An 18,032-nucleotide genomic window follows, 5' to 3' on the forward strand; every position below is an offset into this window, starting at 1 on the left:
CAGCGACACTTACACCTGACCATTCTGAGAGATACAAAACAGAGCTACAGGAAGGCACACAGCCAGCCCCCCGAGGGGAGGGGTAGGAAATGTCATGGAGAGAGACCTGCAGTACGCAGAGGAGAGGTGGTACTCCAGGCTGCAGCACTGTGAGGCCACTCCTGCTGTTAAAACCTCTGAGCAGCCGACTTGGCCTTTCAGCTAGCACCTCGTGGCTAACAATCACAGGGCTTGGTATCATTGTGTGTGCAATTTTTGGCTGCTTTATGCTTTCACTGAAGTGCAGAATTGCTTATAAACAACCCAGGAATAGACGTGTAATGGAAAAAGCATCACTGTCTCCACTGGAGATGGGCAAGAGGTCAAAGCTGTGGGTTGAGTCACAGTAAACTCTTGATTAACAGCTTTTCCAGAGAAATGCTTTCCCCATTGGGAGTTGCCCTCTCTGACAATGAAGAGGAACTTGCTGGCTATTCCAAGTAGCAGGGGCCAGCATTATGCACCCACAGGCCAAGGAATGCTCAGATTACTTGACTACTCTGGGTATGGTCAATATACCATGAGATGACATCCGTTCTACCCAAGGGCATCTACCACATCACACAGACAGCATCCAGTCACCTCCCCGACAGGAAGGTGATGCTCTGCTGTGCCCATATTTGGTGCTATTGCCTGCTATGCTTATTGGCAGTATGACCATACCTCCTGAAGTCCATGTTACACATGATGGCTCCATGTCAGAGAGACATCACCTCATGCCTGGGAAGTTCCTCAGGTCACATCCACATCTACACCATCCCAGGTAGTCTGGCAACTGGCCTACGCTACCAACTACTGGAGGTGACATCTGTTCCCAAATATCAGGGCAGAGAGGAAGAACATTAACACCCATCAAGTTTCACTGCCCCTCTGTGGTGTGGTGTCACCTGAAGATAGTAGACATACCTTCTCTCTCGTCACCTGCAATGTGTCTAACACAAAGCCTGGCACCCAGGAGGTACCACTCACAGACTCATCATCTTGCATAGTTTTGGGTTCAATTTGCCTTTCCCCACATGGAGACCACTGGCTATGAGAGTGGAACAGAAGACTGGTTGATTCTAACAGAAACTCAGGACAGGACCGAGTGACACTTGCTTATCCTTCCTGCCACCTCCTTGCCCTCTGTGCCACTAAGCATCTTGACAGGAGGAAACACACAGCTCTGCAAGAATTCCAGATTGGAGGGCGTACCATAGCTAGAAATGTTAGCCTTCTTGTCTCACGTGCTGCAAAGTGCCCTGGGCATGAGCTAGCTATGACTCAGAAGGAAAAGAGAAGCCCATGGCCCTGTGGGAAGCAGTGTAGGAGGCAGAGGCAGGAGCTCCTCCCACCTCAGGCCCTCCCTAGCACAGCTGTTTGTTCAGTCCTTCCAATCCAGTGGGCTCAGCAGAGCTGGGATTGACTCTTGATCCTGACTCAAACATGGGGACTTGGAAGAGGTTCCCGGAGTCTCACTGTAACGTGTTAACTGGATTCAGACCTAAGGTGCAGAGGCATCGTGCTACAAAACGCCCAGCAGAGGACTGGCATACAGAAGGGCTTGTTTTTCTTCTTTTCCTTGTACTTTGCTCTGTCAATGCCACACCCTCCCCCATCCCAGCTCCTTCTCTGTTTCCCAGAAGTTGCTGGAGGGGTGGAACCTTGGGGGTGAATCAGGTATGGGCAGCTTATCTGCTCCTCCTTCTTCTGGAAGATAGCACCCCACTTACCATTTTTAGCCTTGAAAACTCACCTCACCTTGGTGACTAGCTGAATCACTAGCTGTTGTTTTGTATCAATGACTCAAAGACTAATTTTCCTCAATAAAACAATACAGGAACTTCCTACTCTACTAAGGCATGGTTCTCTGTTTGTCCTGCTAATGGTTTTGTTGAAAGCAGGCTTCACAGGTACTGGAGCAATGCTAAAGGTAGCCCCATCCTGAAAGGGCATCGTGTGTCCGTTTTTTACAACTGAACCTCATTAGGACTCAATGAAGGCTCAAAGCAAGTTCATACAAAAGGCAAGAGAACAAAATGTAGAGGGGTTAGCTGACTGGGGGTCACACAGCAGCCCAATGGAGCTGGATGGTAGATCTCCTCACTACTGCTCTCTTTACTATTCTGTACCACCTCTGTCCCCCAGCTGCACAGCAGCAAGCTGCCCTCAGCTCACTCACATAGATGCCCGTCTGGATGGAGGACTCCGCTCCTGTGCATTCAATAGTGACTTCCGGTTTGCTCCCTAGCATGCTTTCCACTTTATGGGCAATGTCCAGAGGAGACTCTTTGGTAACCTGGAGGGTGAAATCAGCTCCAACTTCCTTGGCTTTGGCCAACCGAGAGGAAGATAGGTCTAAAGGAAAACAGAAGTTACTTCAAATGCAGAAGCCAGAGAACTGACTAGGAAGAGAATGGAGGTACAAGATCTGATGCAGCAATCTGCAGTGCAAGGGGTGAGCTGCTGAGCTCAACAGACCCCACACCCTTACACGCTGCCCACTATGTGCTCATGCATAGACACCCTTTCCTTCTGCAAAAGACCTCTACACAGTTCTACATGGGTACGCACATAATTACACTTACACACACACACACACACACACACACACACACAATCTTTGCTTTCTAAATTCAGACAGACAGACCGAAAGCTGAAGCCTCCTCTTAGCATTCACGGGTAGTATGAAGCCCACACATAAGGAACACATTCTCCTCTCTACAGCAGCTACCTTCTCCTGTCACAAGAGAGACTTCTCCTACCAGGCAGTGGTGATGCACACCTTTAATTCCAGAACTCTGCAGGCAGAGGTAGGAAGACCTCTGCGAGTCTGAGGTCAGCCTGGTTTACAGAGTGAGTTCCAGAACAGCCAGGACTACATAGAGAAACCCTGTCTTGGGGGGGGGGGGGGCGGGGCGCAGAGCGGGGGAGACTTCTCCTGAACCCTGAGTTAGTCATTCCTGAACAACCCAGGAGACAGGAGGTAGAAGCTCTTCAGACACCAGCACTTCAGGAAGTGTGGTGGTTTGTCCTCTAAAGGTTCACACAAAGGTTTGCTCTCCAGTGTGGAGTTCTGAGGTGGTATATCCTCTAAGAGGTGGGATTGGGGGCAAGGAAATGAGAGCGCCAAGTTTGAAAGAGACCCCTCTTACCAGTCACCAACACTTGAGCAGCTCCCATTGCTTTGGCCACAAGCAAAGTGACTATCCCAACTGGCCCTAGACACGGCAGAGAATGGAGAAGATTGCATGTTATGAAACATCAGCTTTCCCCCTGCCTGGGCCCTGGACAAGGACTATGGGATGGGATGTGTGTGTGTGTGTGTGTGTGTGTGTGTGTGTGTAAATGCATGTGTGTTGCTAGTGTTTATCCAAGTGCCTGGCACACAATGAGATGTTAAAGCTGTTCATGATGTAGATGTGAACAAATGGATGAAGGATTGTTCTTTTCATGAACTACGTTCCTAGCAGCAAGTTTTGTCTGATCCCTCATAGTTCAGAGCTAGAGCTGGTTCCCTTTCTCTGAGGCAGTGCTGGAGAGAATCTCAAAGAACCTGAAATGAGGTATCAGAAGATCTGGATGTTTTCCTGACCCGACTTCAGAGAACATTCCACCCCTCCCCAGGGAAAGTCACATTCTTCCTTGACACCCCGAGTACCTGTCTTCTGTGAGGTGGGCATCTTGGTTGACCCACCCACTCTCAAGGTATTTGCTTGCTAAATGGAACTGTGGTTTTACTATAAAAGTCCCACAGAATGGGACAATAAGGAATACTTTGAGTTTGCTTTTTGTATGCATCCCCTTGAAAGCAACTTTGTGTTTTTTTTCTCCAGAAAGCCAAACACTGGAAAATGATACCTAAAGTACCCAAAGTGAGTGGCTGGTTATATGCACTGCAGGAGTGGTTAACGACACAGCTTTGAAAATTAGGCTACAACTCTGCAGCTATTGATTGACACAAAAATGTTTACAAAATCTTGATTTTCGTATTGCATTTATTCACTATATGTGTGCATGTGTACATGTGTGCAAGCAAGTTCATGTATCATGGCACATGTGTGGAGGTCCGAAGACAATTTGCAGAATTCAGTTCTCTCCTTTTTCACGTGGATCCCGAGAATTGAGCTTAGGTCATCAGATTTGGTGGTGGGTGCTTCACCAGCTGAGCCATCTCCACAGCCTGGGTTTCTCGTTTTGTTTTTAAGGGAGCAAACGACGACTCTGGCATAAAGCCTGTAATCTGGCACCCAGGAGACTGAGGCAGGATTTTAAGTTCAAGACTATCCTGAGTTACAAAGCAAGGCTCTATTTTTAAAAGTCATATTTTTAAGTCACACACAAAACCTACCCAGGGATGGTGAATATACCTGTAATTCCAGCATTTAGGCAGCAGAAGCAGGAGCACCTTGAGTTGAAAGCCAATCTGGCTACCCAGAAAGACCTCAGACAAAAGCAAAACAAACAATAAAACTAAAGCTAACTAATTCTGCACCAAAATAGTAACAGTGGTTCTCTCAGGCTATAAGTAATGAACTTTGAACTTTGAGTGACTTCCTGTGAGTATGTGTACGTGTGTGCGTGCATGCGTGTGTGTTGTCTGGGTTACAGGCATTTAAAAACTCAGGTCTAAGCCTTTGGGGTTTGTTTCAAGTGGCCAGAAGCAGGAAATGGGAGAAAACTCAGTGACTGGGCTCCTTCCTTCTGTGAACAGGGCCTACCTACTTCCTTTGCCTAGGAAGCAAGGCTATCCTTTCTCTAGTGTGACTTACAAGTTACAAGTTACTCTTCACTTTACTACCAAATATTTCCTCAGTTTTATTGAGGGTTCAAAAATTACTGTAAGATTTTTTATTATTTAAATGGATAAATGGTTATATACCCTATAAAATCTAATGTTAGTTACTACCATACTTGTAGATATTTTATTTATTTATCTGTTTGTTTGGGCTTTTTGAGAAAGGGTCTCACTGTGTTACCAAGATTGGCCTGAAATACACAGAAATTCTCCTGCCTCAGTCTCCTGATGCTGAGATACAGATGTGTGCCTTTACATCCACCTTCAATGTTTCATTTATTTAGCCAAGGGCCGCTCATTGAAGGAGGCACTGTAATCCCCTCCTACCCAGAAAGGGTCTAGAATCACCTGGAGAAGGAGTGAAATGGGGGAGGGATTCCGCACCCCCAGACAGTGAACCCACAGTCAGGGGCCCTATTTCTTACCAGCTCCACACACAAGGACCTTTTTCCCCAGAGAAACTGAACCTCGACGGCAGGCATAGATCCCCACAGAGAGAGGCTCAATCAGGGCCCCTTCCTCAAAGGTGACATTGTCAGGAAGCCTGGGAAGTAATCCAACATACACAATTAGGGTCTCTTACTTTATTAGGGTACTGACAATGCTATTAACACTACACTACCATAGTACAGTATTACTACTATAATCCTACCACTGGTATTACACTGTATTTGCCTAAGCCACCACAACAACAGTTAACATTTGCACTGACTATGTGTTTAGCAATGCGCTAAGCTCACAACACTGTTAGAATGGTTCAGCAGTAGTTTATTACCCCCAGTCTATTGAGAAAGAAATTAGGCTGCAAGAGTTAAATGCCTTATCTCAGAAGTTCAAAGTGAGGATTCAAGGGTTTGAAGTAGAAGCCAGAAATGTTTGCTTCCAAAAGTCCTGCCATTCTGCCCCAGGAAAGTAATTTTCTTTGGCAAAATCACTACAGATTTCAGTGGATATGTCACGGTTTCTGCTGATGTTTTTCCTTCGTGCTGGTTATTGAACTCTGTTCCTGCACATAAGCACTGGCCCACACTATGTGTTTTTCTAACATGCCTCCCAAGCGAAGGCGTGGCGTGGTTGTCATTAACCAATGAAAGCTCACTTAGCAAATGGCTAGCATAGCCAGCACCCTCACTTTCAGCCTCTTGACTCCTGGCGTGTCTGGTTTCCCTCTGGCAGCCCCTACCGCTTTGCCAGGCGGTGGCTTCACTGTGAGCGCCGCTCTGCCATCATCTCCCATCATCTACTCCAGAACCACACCTGGTGACAGCAGCTGCCAGGCTGCTCCATGACTGGTTGAGATGGGAACAGGGACTGTTCCAAAAAGCTGAGTTAACAATGTGTCACCTAAGCCACTAGGTTCTTGGTTTTCTCTTCTGAACCCACGGGCATCTCCACCACACCCACAATCCCACTGGTGGCAGTGAGTATCGGAGGGAGGCCTGGCAGACTAGAATGCTTTCTCACCCATTATTCCATCTAACCCTGTCAAGCAGGCAGGGCAGGCTTATTTTCACCTTTATTCCTCAGTGACAAGATTGCAAGGCTGATTCCCAGCAAGACGCAAGCCAAGGCGCCCTGATTTGCCTTCATCTGCCCCACATCAGGTACCTCTTGGCACAAGTAGCTCTGGTGCTACTTTATTTCTGCTGGTTCCTTGCTATCCAATGTTTACTCAGTTCCCAGCAACACATACAGATGTGGAAACCTGTAAGTTCCCCAGAGAAATTAATGTGGCAGCTAGACGTGTGTTGAGCCTACCAGCCTTTTGCCATTGTTCTAGTTCCTTACGGAATAAACGCAAGGCCTCTGCTTCCCTCACCCCATGCCCCACAGTCTGAGTCACACTCTGCTCACCCTAGGGGAACATTTTGTCTAAGAGGAAAAATGAAACAAGGAAGATTTCTAAACTGCCAAGAAGCAACCCCTTTGCACACACACCCTCTCAGATACAACACCCTGCCCCTCACATTCTCCTACAGAGCTAGAAATGATTCTACAGCTGAGTGCTCCTCTCTCCTATCTTTGCCTTTCTGTAGAATAAGAACAGTAAAAAGAAAAGAGGGGAGGGTGGAGTGAGACGGGAGCACCTGTCAGACAGGTGCTGCCTCCTCATACCTGCAGCAGGCTGAGAGCAAGGCTCAGCCATGCACACAGAAGAGCAGGGGTCTAAGAGCAGGCAGTCCTTCTACCCCTGTCCAGGGAAGGAGCAGAGAGCAGTCCTTCTACCACTGTTCAGGGAAGGGAGCAGAGCACTAGGGCTTATTTACCTGGGCCTTTTGTAATTTAAGAAACCAGGGAACAGGCAACTTGGTGGTTTTTACAACAGGGTTCAGGGAACAGATAAAAGGGTAAAGGATGAAGCTGGGCAGCGCTGGCGCACGCCTTTAGTCCCAGCACTCAGGAGGCAGAGGCAGGCAGATCTCTGTGAGTTCGAGACCAGCCTGGTCTACAAGTGCTAGCTCCAGGACAGGCTCCAAAGCTACACAGAAACCCTGTCTTGAAAAACAAACAAACAAAAAAGATAAAGGATGGTCAAAAATCCAAGGAGAAAGTTAACACCAGAAGACATGGGGTAGGAAATGCAGACACTGTAGTAGCATAGGAATCCTCAGAAACAGAATCAAAGAGGGAGGCTAGGGCAAAGCCACAGCGGGAAGAGGCAGAAGGAAGCCTTGAAGGAACGGCAGAAGCTACACGGCCCCTAGGGATTCCTCAGACCTGCCATGATCACCAATAACCAGCATATCACTCACCACCACAAACCACCCATGCCCATCTCAGCCAAGCCTCCCTTCTCTGGCCTGAACCTGGAATTAGCGTCATCACTAAGCACCTACCATGTGCCATGTGAAACACTTGATATACTCTTCTCATTGAATACATTGACTGTTCTGATGAGGGAGATACTATCATGATTTCAATTTTACTGGCAAGGATTTTGAGGATTTCAAATCCTAAAGACCTTGGTCAAGGTCATATGGTAAGCAAATGGCAGAGACTGCTGTTTTGAGCTTTACCAGTGTTCCTCTCCCTTCATGAAAGGCTGTTTAAGGCTTGACTTGGCAATGGACCCAGAAAAAGATGGCTGATTCAGGATCCCCCTGCTGACACATACAGTCTGTATAGTCTGCTCTCCTCTAGGGCAGTCTTGGGGGTTGGCCTCAATCCTTACCACAAGTGAGGCAGGGCAATAGCACAAGCACAAGCAAGTGCATGCAAACTCACAATGAATGAGAAAAACTGGACAAAACAACCTGTCAATGGACCAAAAGCATGGTAACAAATGATGCGCACTCCTAGCCAATCACAACACACCAGCAGTGACCGCCAGTTTCAAAAAATTTTTGCAGCAGCTTAATTTCCCTAACATCATAAAAAAAAAAAAAACACCTTTTTACAATAAAGAGCTTCTGTACTGGAATCTCTTGGAGAATGTATTGTTGCCTCCACGTCTTCTCATCCCCGCCCCCTGAGAAATGGGGCTCATACAACAGGCAGCAGCAACACACAAGGTCTCTAAGTTTGCAGGAAGTACTGGAACATATCAGCTATAGCCAGCTTGGGGGTGGGGGGTGCCTGTCTGCAACCTCAACAACTTGGGCAGCAGAAGCACAAGGATTGCTATGAGTTTGATGTTGGCCTAGACTACATAGTGAATTATAGGCCAGTCTGGACTACATAGTGAGATCTTGTTGAAGAAGAATGAGGAGGAAAAGGAAGACGAGGAGGAAGAAGAAGAAACCAAAACAAAAATTGAAAAAAACAAAACAAAAAACATCTCAATTAGATCTGTCAGACCATTCCTGCCATTGGCACATTTAGCCTCCATCACACAAGCCCCCATACTGACTGAGAGCTGCCAGTATGCTGGATGGAAGGAAAACACTTGGATTGGTGCACACCAGCAGCCTAAGGCTCCATGGTACAGTATGCGGGATGTGTCTCTCAGATGTAGCTTCTCAGCTCAAGACTGTTCCAGGCAAGGGAAGGGCAGTTTATACCCTGGATGTGTTCTGCGCCTGAGTTCATTAGCTTTCTTCTGCTTCACTTAAGTCTGGCATAAAACTGGAACAATGTTATTCATCCTATTGTCATTCATCATGCATTAGGCATGTAAAGCACCTATTATAAACAAGCACATGTATGGAGTAATAATGACTTTCCATGCATTGCCTAATTTAGTCTTCTGCTGGTTAACAGAAACAGGGTCATAAGGAGCAAAAGGATCTAGCATGCTCGGACTCATGCCCCAGGACCACACTCAGGTTCCTCAGTAAAACCCTGGAAGGCGCGGCAATTGGTGGTGGTTGTTAGTCTCCCACCTCACAAGCTCTGGATACATAACTCTGGCTGGCCTGCCCCTGCCTCCAGAGTGCTGGGATTAGAGGCGCAGGACAACACACTGAGCCATAACTTTTCTCTCTGTGGCTGCAGTGGAAACTGAAGGGAAGGCTGAGTTATGGCAAGTTCTCTCCAGAATGGCTGCAAGGGGTGAGTGATCTTGGCCATGAGTTTCTATTACTGTTCCAGGTAATGGGAAGAGGCACTGGAAGGCCACTGTGAGTCAGACTGAGCCCCAGGCAGGCTACATTCCCTCAGTGCCACCAAGAAGGGAAGGCCTGCCTTTAATGCCTTGCATTTAAAATTAATGCTGAGCTGGGCGTGGAGGTACATGAAGTGGGCATTCTCTGAGTTTGAAGTTAGTTATTCTGATCTACATTTCTTTGAGCTCAAGGCCAGACAGCCCTCCCTCCCTGCCTCCCTCCCTGCCTCCCTCCTTCCCTGCCTCCCTCCCTCCCCCCCCCTCTCTCTCTCTCGGGTATAGTGATGTGTTAGGTACTAACTTGTAGCAGAAATCAGCACTGTGCTTGTAGAACCGACAGAGGTTCCCATCGTCTGGGGGTGTGGCACAGAAGAAGATGGATGGGGTCAGATTGTATCGGCCAATCTTGCAGAATTCATCTGTTTCTCGGGGAACACCAGGCTCGATGGCAACCCGATCACCTGGAAAGGACAAAGACAGTGCCACATCTAAGAGCAGAAGAGGAGCCTCACTTGTGCTGGGTCTGGTTCTGCTTTCCAACCTTTGAGAACAAGAGCAGGGGCAGAAACGCTGCGAAGGCATACCGGCTCACTGGCTGACACCACATGCGAGAAGCCAGGCTCAAGAGCATCCTCTCTGGGAGCCTCAGGCAAGCCCAGCCTGTGGGTGCTTTCTCTCTTCTCCTCTCCCTACCCTATCTCACTGAGATCTTCTGTCTTACTCTGTAAACCAGACTGACTTCAACTCTCAGCAATCTTTCTTCCTCAGCTTTCTGAGTGCTGAGATTACAGGAGTGAGCCACCACACCAGCTCTCTCCGTGCTTCTGAAGGGGACCCAGCAAAGATTCACACTGAGAGCAGAGGGCCAGCCCATTTCTCCACCTAGAGATTTAGCCTGTTTCATACTAAGCCAACCTGCCCTTGCTCCTCTGGGAAACACAGAACCAGCCCTGTCTCTAAAGGCAAACTCGGCAGGTTCTCCTATCTCAATTTACAAAAAGGGTTTCTGCTACGCAGAGGGGGCAAACAAGTTTTTCCCTCACTAGTGAAAATAAGAGGCAAATAGAAGTACTATCATAGCAGGACTGGGGGAGCAAAAACTGTGATCAGAATATATTGTATGGAGAAAGTTTTTTCAATGGAGAAAAAGGAGAGCTGTAATGACCTGGTGTCTGCTTACTCTGGTTTAAATGGTAACTAAGAGTCAGTCGATGTATGCATGGTGCTCAGAGGCCACAGGAGGTGCTGGATCCCCTAAGACTGGAGCTCCAGACATTTGTGAGCTGTGTATGGGTGGTGGGAATTGACCCTGGGTTCTTTGGAGGAGCAGCCAGAGCTCTGAACTGCTGAGCCACTGCCCCAGCCCCCATCCATCTTTTCTAGTGAACTTGTAAATAGACTAAAAGTGTCCAGTACTCTTCAGCCTGCCAGTCATTCACTAGAACCTAATAACTTCTTTGTTTAAGTGAAAATGTAGGTATCATGAGCCACACAAGTCTTAAGTAGAGTAGCAAATACATTTGACAGACATTTTTTCCTATGTGAGGGAAAATTCCCATCAGGACACAGACAGTGCCGCTGCCTCAGAAACTTCACCCCTGTGTCCATTTCTAGTCAGCTCCCACTCCAGCCACGACATCTGATGTTTTGAGTCTGTTCTATGGATTAGCACCGCTCCTTATACACCATTAAAAACGGGGACCACATGGGATGTATTCTTTGCATCTGGCTTTTTCAGTAAGTGTTTTTGTAGGTTGATACTTGTTATGTATCAATTGTTTATTCCTTTTTTGTGGCTAAATGGCATTCCATCCTATGAGTATGGCACAGATGGCTAACCTATTCTTGAACTGTTTGTTTCTCATTTTCTAGATCCTTTTTATGGATATCTTGACTCTTCATTTAAATTGAGCATACCTTAAGATCAGTAGGTTGTCCACTTTATATATATATTTGCCACAGTGGGGTGGGGGCTGGAGAGACAGTTCAGTGTTTTAAAAGCACTGACTGCTCTTCTAGAGGACCCGAGTTTAATTCCCAGCACCCACATGGTGGTTCACAGCCAACTGTACCTCCAGGGTATCTGATGCCCTCTTCTGGCTTCACAGGCACCAGATGTGACATGGTGCACAGATAGACAAGTAGACAAAATACCTATACACATAAATTTTTTAAAATTGAAAAAAAATTATGAAAAGCTTTATATTCTAAAAACACAAAGGACCCACAGAAACCCAGTGGCTTTCAAGATGTCCCTCTCAGCCTGCCTGAGTCCTCCTGAGCTGTTCTCACCCTGCATTCCTCCTACTGCCCCAGAACAGTACCATCATGAAGGGTAATATTCTCAATTTGACATTCAAGATGAGTTTAACATTATCCCATTTAACCTTCTAGATATCACCACATTATATAATTCACATTTGTACAATCTTTACCATCCCTACAACTCCCCAGTGGGAGATATCTGGCCTGAGAATAGGTGTCTGAGAACCCAGACACATTACTTGGCCTGTGTCATTTTACTGGTCTGACCCTCTTCACTAACTCAAAACAAAACATTCTCAAATCTCAGATGACAGGCAGCTCATTGGTTCAAACATTCACTCTTGAGCCAGATCGAACAGGGTGACATTCCAGACAGCTCTGAGACTAGCCAGTGTGTGACCCTGGGCAAGAACCGCATTCCGCTGTCTGCATCTATTAATAAAGCTAATAATGTGTACCTTGTGGTAATAAATAATTACATGTGCTGGTGTTTAATGACCAGCAAACCAATACATACAAGCTTTCTTCTTCCTTTTATAATTATTCTTGTCATATATCCAGCTCCAAGATAATATTATGAAATGTCTTTAACCACCCTTGCTCACAGTCAGTGTCCTTTCTTTGACCTCTGACTATATTACTTCTTTATCCAGTTGTTGGTGGTGTTGACAGTTCTAATGCCTGGTCTCCCTAACTAGATCTATGAATCCAGGACTCACTATTTTTTTTCCATTTCTCAAAGTACCTGACCCAAGTTTGAACCCATAGGAGACATTGACTATAAGCACTTGCTAGAATTTAGAGAACTGGTCCCACATGCAGGGATCAGTCATTGGTCGGCTGCTGGAAGACAAAAGCCTTCCACTTTGGGATAAGCCTGTATCACCACGGGCTTTTTCAACTTGCATTAACAACAAATGAAGGCCTTAAGATTCCTAAATGAGACACATGTTTAACTGCTAAGCTTACTAATCCCTCTCTATGTCTGGTCTCAGAGACTAAGCTGCTTCTCTTGCCAAACCCCGGCCTCCTCCAATTAACCTGCAGTCATCTCCAGGCCATGCAATGGTCTCATTACCTGTGCCAAGCCAATACAGACTTAACTCACTGTGCTGGGGGACAATGTAGTCTGCTGCAGCTCAGCACTCTCGAACAACCAAACCCAGGTTTTACTAGTCTGTTGCTTTCCTAGCCATCTAATAAAAATGAAAGGCTATGTTATAGGCCCTAGGGAGAAACTTAACACTGTTGTCATGCTACATGGATGCGTTGTCAAGCTACCTTTTCAATAGTTACATTTTTACACCTAGATTAGTGTTGCCCTCAACCTTGGCCAGGAAGGCTTCTCTCTGCAGTGGTCAGCAGTTAATGCAGACACTCATAACTGGTCAAAGTGATGAGAACAAATGACTCTTGACTGCTCATCGTTACGTAGGACACCTACTTCAACCCCACACACCAAGACAGGGGTCATTTAGGAAGAGGTAGTTAAAGGGATGTAAGAGCCAGAGTACAGGGGAAGAGCTGTGAAGTGCGATCTTCTGGACCTGGCATGGCTGTTTGTACTCAGGAACTGACTGTAGCTATGATACAGTAAGATCAAACCTACAAGACAGTCAACACTCCAGCAGGCAGTACTAACTGGGAGCGTCTGTTTGTTTGTTGTCTGTTTGTTTGTTTGTTTTAAGGCAAAGACTCAAGTGTGGGCAATCTGGGAACTCCTGGATTCTGGGGCAAAAGTGGGAGGGATACACTGTTTATATGCCATGAAACTGTTAGAGAATAAAAATCCTATTAAAAAAGAATATTTAGAATGAAAGACAAATTAGTTGACTAGCTTAAAGGTTGGGTGTGATGCTTAGCCTTGTTAAAGCTAAACTGTAACTCTGACATAAACATTAAGTGACTAGAAGCAGGAATGTCCTTGGCTACACAGCAAGATGGAAGCCAAGTGGGCAAGAAGAGTTTCTATCTGAAAAGAAATTCAAGATCTTTCTAAGTCAAAGATTCTAGGGCAGTGGTTCTCAACCTTCATAATGCTGTAACTCTTTAATACAGTTCTTCATGTTGTGGTGACCCCAACCATAAAGTTATTTTGTTGCTATTTCAATTTGTGTAATTTGTGACTGTTATGAATTGTAATGTAAATATCTGATATGCAGGATATTTGATATGCAACTTCCAAAGTGAGCATGACTCACAGTTTGAGACAGGCTGATCTACGATGTGGGGCTGGAATAGATCTATCATAGGTAAGTCAATTGTGTACTGTGCATTCCAAAATGCAGAGCACACATTCTCTCACAATAGCATCAGACTTCCTTTGAATACTCAGTGATTAAAGAGTATTCCTACAGGAAATACTCACGTCTGGAAATGATGCAAACCAGACATGCTCATGCTGTTAATAATAGTACTCTGGAGGCTAGGACAAAAGGATCGCCTTGAGATAGAGGCTAGCCTGGGATATAAAGTATTCTTGGCCAACTTGGATTACAAAGTGAGGTCTAGGCCAGCCTGGGCTACAGAGTGAGGCACTATCTCAAAAGTAAATGAATAATTAATTAAAAGTAAAATAAAAGAGGTTTTTATTCCTAGTATTCAGAAGCAGTTTGTGGCTTATATGATATGAACATTTTCTCAACCCATTTTCTGATTTATTTTACATGCTCCATCTCTTTTTTAAAGGAGACAGGGGTCTAGACATGACATGTTGACAACCCCTGCATTCTCTACCTCACATTCTGACTAAGAATCTGCTTTCTGTCCCAAGCCTGTGTTCCACCCACTGTGAGGTAGGGAGCCAAGGCTCTTGACCACTGCTGCATCTCTGTGCCTAGCAGAGGGCCTGGTCCAGGGAAAGCACACACCGATGCTTCCACTGACCTGGTTTGAGGTGTTTCACCATCTCTCCGACTTTTGTGACTGTTCCAGCAGCTTCATGCCCGAGTACCATCGGCTTCTTCACAACAAAATCTCCAATCCGGCCATGCTGCCAGTAGTGGACATCTGACCCGCAGATCCCCACAGAGTGCATCTTCAGGATCACCTCTAGTTAGAGAGTCAAGGAGAGAAAGCATGTGAGGGAAAAAGCGAGCCTTCTCCTCTCAGGAGCTCTAGTAATTTCCCTCTGGACTGGGGAGAGAGCTGGGTTCTCAGCATCAGGCACAAATTGAGATTACAAAGGAAAACAAGCTAAGGAGAAAGCCCAAGCAGAGGAGAGCAGAACAGCTTGACCGAGCAAAGGAACTGAGCGTGATGAGTAAGTTTACAAGTTTACTTGGCTAGTCCAGTGGACCCAGCTGCTTAGTCAAATATCCATGCAGATGTTGCTCACAGGGTAGCTTGTTGTGAGGGGTTTTATGGTACAATTAGCATTTAAACCAATAGACTGAGTGAAGCAGAGTATCTTCCATAAAAGTAGGTAGGCCCCATCCAATCAAGTAAAGGCTTTGTGCACAAAGATGGGATTTTCTTTTTTCTCTTTTTGATTTTTCGAGACAGGGTTTCTCTGTAGCCTTGGATCCTGTTCTGGAACTAGCTCTTGTAGACCAGGCTGGCCTCGAACTCACAGAGATCTGTCTGTCTCTGCCTCCTGAGTGCTGGGATTAAAGGCATGCACCACCACCACCTGGCCAAGACTGGGATTTTCTGAGACTCTAACCCAGGAAGCTCTTCCTGAGTCTGCTGCCCTGCCCTAGAGTTCTCCAGGCCATCCAACCACAGGAGCCAGTTGCTTAACATAAAATAAACTGCCCTCTTCTCCCCGCCACCTCATGTATCTGCTCATACAGACATATCTTATTTGTTCTGTTTGGAGAACCCTGACCAATCCTGCTGTAACAAGATATCATGAGGAGGAAGCACTGTATCAACCATTTAAAAGAACAACTGGTTTGTTCGAGATAACTGTTTCCAAACACTGTGCTGAGCCCACTCTTAGCGTCCTGAAAATCTCTCCGCTGGCCACTGTATGATAAACTGCCATGTTAAAGTCCCTCCTGTTCCCTGTTTTCTAAAAAGGTTTAGCTTTACTTAACTCTCCTGTAAGTTCACATCACACTTCCCCTTTGAGGACTGAATCAAGTGAGGTTTGGTAGGACTACTGTTGTCAAGTGTCCAAGTTTAAAATGATGCCTGGAACAAGACAAGGTTGACCACTCTCTCCATATCTACTCAATATAGTTTTTGAGGTCCTAGCTAGAGCAATAAGACAACAAAAGGAGATCAAGGGAATACAAATTGGAAAAGAAGTTCAACTCTCACTATTTGCTGATGATATGATAGTTTACATAAGTAACCCCAAAAATTCTACCAAGGAACTTCTACAACTCACAAACACCTTCAGTAATGCAGCAGGATACAAGATTAACTCAAAAAAAATCAGTAGCCCTCCTTTATATAGATGATAAATGGGCTGAGAAAAAAAAAATCAGAGAAACAGCACTCTTCACAACAGCCACAAACAACATAAAATATCTCGGGGTAACTCTAACCAAACAAGTGAAAGATTTGTATGACAAGAACTTTAAATCTTTGAAGAAAGAAATTGAAGAAGAAACCAAAAAGTGGAAAGATCTCCCATGTTCTTGGGTAGGTAGAATTAACATAGTAAAAATGGCAATCTTACCAAAAGCAATCTACAGATTCAATGCAATTTCCATCAAAATCCTAGCAAAATTCTTCAAAGACCTCGAAAGAGCAAAAAACGGAAAAAAATGGAAAAGCAAAAAACTCAGGATAGCCAAAAGAGTCCTGTACAATAAAAGAACTTCTGGAGGCATCACAATTCCTGACTTCAAACTTTGCTACAGAGCTACAGTACTGAAAAGAGCTTGGTATTGGCATAAAAACAGACAGGAGGACCAATGGAACTGAATCGAAGACCCAGATATTAATCCACATACCTACCTATGAACACCTGATTTTTGACAAAAAAGCAAAAAATATAAAATGGAAAAAAGAAAGCATATTTAACAAGTGGTGCTGGCATAACTGGGTACCAACATGTAGAAAAATGAAAATATATCCATATCTATCACCACGCACAAAATTCAAGTCCAAATGGATCAAAGACCTCAACATAAAGCCAGCCACACTGAACCTGATAGAAAAGAAAGTGAGAAGTACACTTGAACACATTGGTACAGGAAGCCACTTCCTAAATATAACCCTAGCAGCACAGACAGTAAGAGAAATAATTAATAAAAGGGACCTCCTGAAACTGAAAAGCTTCTATAAAGTAAAGGACATGGTCAATAAGCAAAACGGCAGCTTACAGAATGGGAAAAAACCTTCACCAACCCCACATCAGACAGAGGTCTGATCTCCAAATTAAACAAAGAACTCAAGAAACTGACCGTCAAAAGAACAAATAGGGCTGGAGAGATGGCTCAGTGGTTCAGAGCACATAACTGCTCTTCCTTAGGATATGAGTTCAGTTCCCAGCACCCACATCAGGTAGCTTACAACTGCCTGCGACCCCAGCTCCAGGGGAACCTCACACCTCTGACCTCTATGAGCACCTGCATCCATGTGCACATACCCTCACATACATGTAACTAAAATAAATAAAAATAATTTTTAAAAAAGAACAAATAATCCAAAAAAAAAAAAAAACGGAGTACAGACCTAAACAGAGAACTCTTAACAGAGGAATCTAAAATGGCTGAAAGACACTTAAGGAAATGCTCAACATCCTTAGCCATCAGAGAAATGCAAATTAAAACAACTCTAAGATTCCATCTTACACCTGTAAGGATGGCCAAGATCAAAAACACTGATGACAACTTATGCTGGAAAGGTTGTGGGGAAAGGGAACACTCCTGCATTGCTGGTGGGAGTGCAAGCTGGTACAGCCCCTTTGGATGTCAGTGTGGCGATTTCTCAGAAAAGTAGGAAACAACCTTCCTCAAGACCCAGTAATACCACTTTGGGGAATATGCCCAAAGGATGCTCAATCATGCTACAAGGACATGTACTCAACTATGTTCACAGCAGCATTGTTTGTCATAGCCAGAACCTGGAAACAACCAAAAGGCTCCTCAATCAAGCAATGGAGTACTACACAGCAGAAAAAAATAACGGCATCTTGAAATTTGCAGGCAAATGGATGGATCTAGAAAACATCATATTGAGTGAGGTAACCCAGACCCAGAAAGACAAATATCATATGTACTCACTCATAAGTGGCTTTTAGATATAAAGCAAAGAAAACCAGACTAAAAATCACAATCCCAAAAAATCCTAGCCAACAACTTATCCCTAAGATAAGTGGATCTAATCTAACATGGGAAGTAGGAAAAGACAAGATCTCCTAAGTAAATTGGGAGCATGGGGACCATGGGAGAGGGTTGAGGGGAGGGGAACAGAGAAAAATGTATAGCTCAATAAAATCAATTTTTAAAA

The 18,032-nt window shown here is 45.2% G+C and overlaps 1 protein-coding gene across 1 annotated transcript in view; it reads right to left on the minus strand.

The window, feature by feature from the left end:
* Positions 1–18,032, minus strand: part of Sord (sorbitol dehydrogenase) — a 32,863-nt gene that overhangs the window by 2,756 nt on the left and 12,075 nt on the right. Inside the window, exons 3-7 of the mRNA XM_038332222.1 lie at positions 14,511–14,675; positions 9,661–9,820; positions 5,242–5,360; positions 3,174–3,239; positions 2,201–2,376 (exon numbers count right to left, since the gene is read on the minus strand). Coding sequence (XP_038188150.1) covers positions 2,201–2,376; positions 3,174–3,239; positions 5,242–5,360; positions 9,661–9,820; positions 14,511–14,675 — 686 coding nt within the window. The remainder of the gene's footprint in view (positions 1–2,200; positions 2,377–3,173; positions 3,240–5,241; positions 5,361–9,660; positions 9,821–14,510; positions 14,676–18,032) is intronic.

Source organism: Arvicola amphibius, chromosome 5 (genome assembly GCF_903992535.2).
Source record: "Arvicola amphibius chromosome 5, mArvAmp1.2, whole genome shotgun sequence".
In the NCBI taxonomy this organism is placed as follows: Eukaryota; Metazoa; Chordata; class Mammalia; order Rodentia; family Cricetidae; genus Arvicola; species Arvicola amphibius.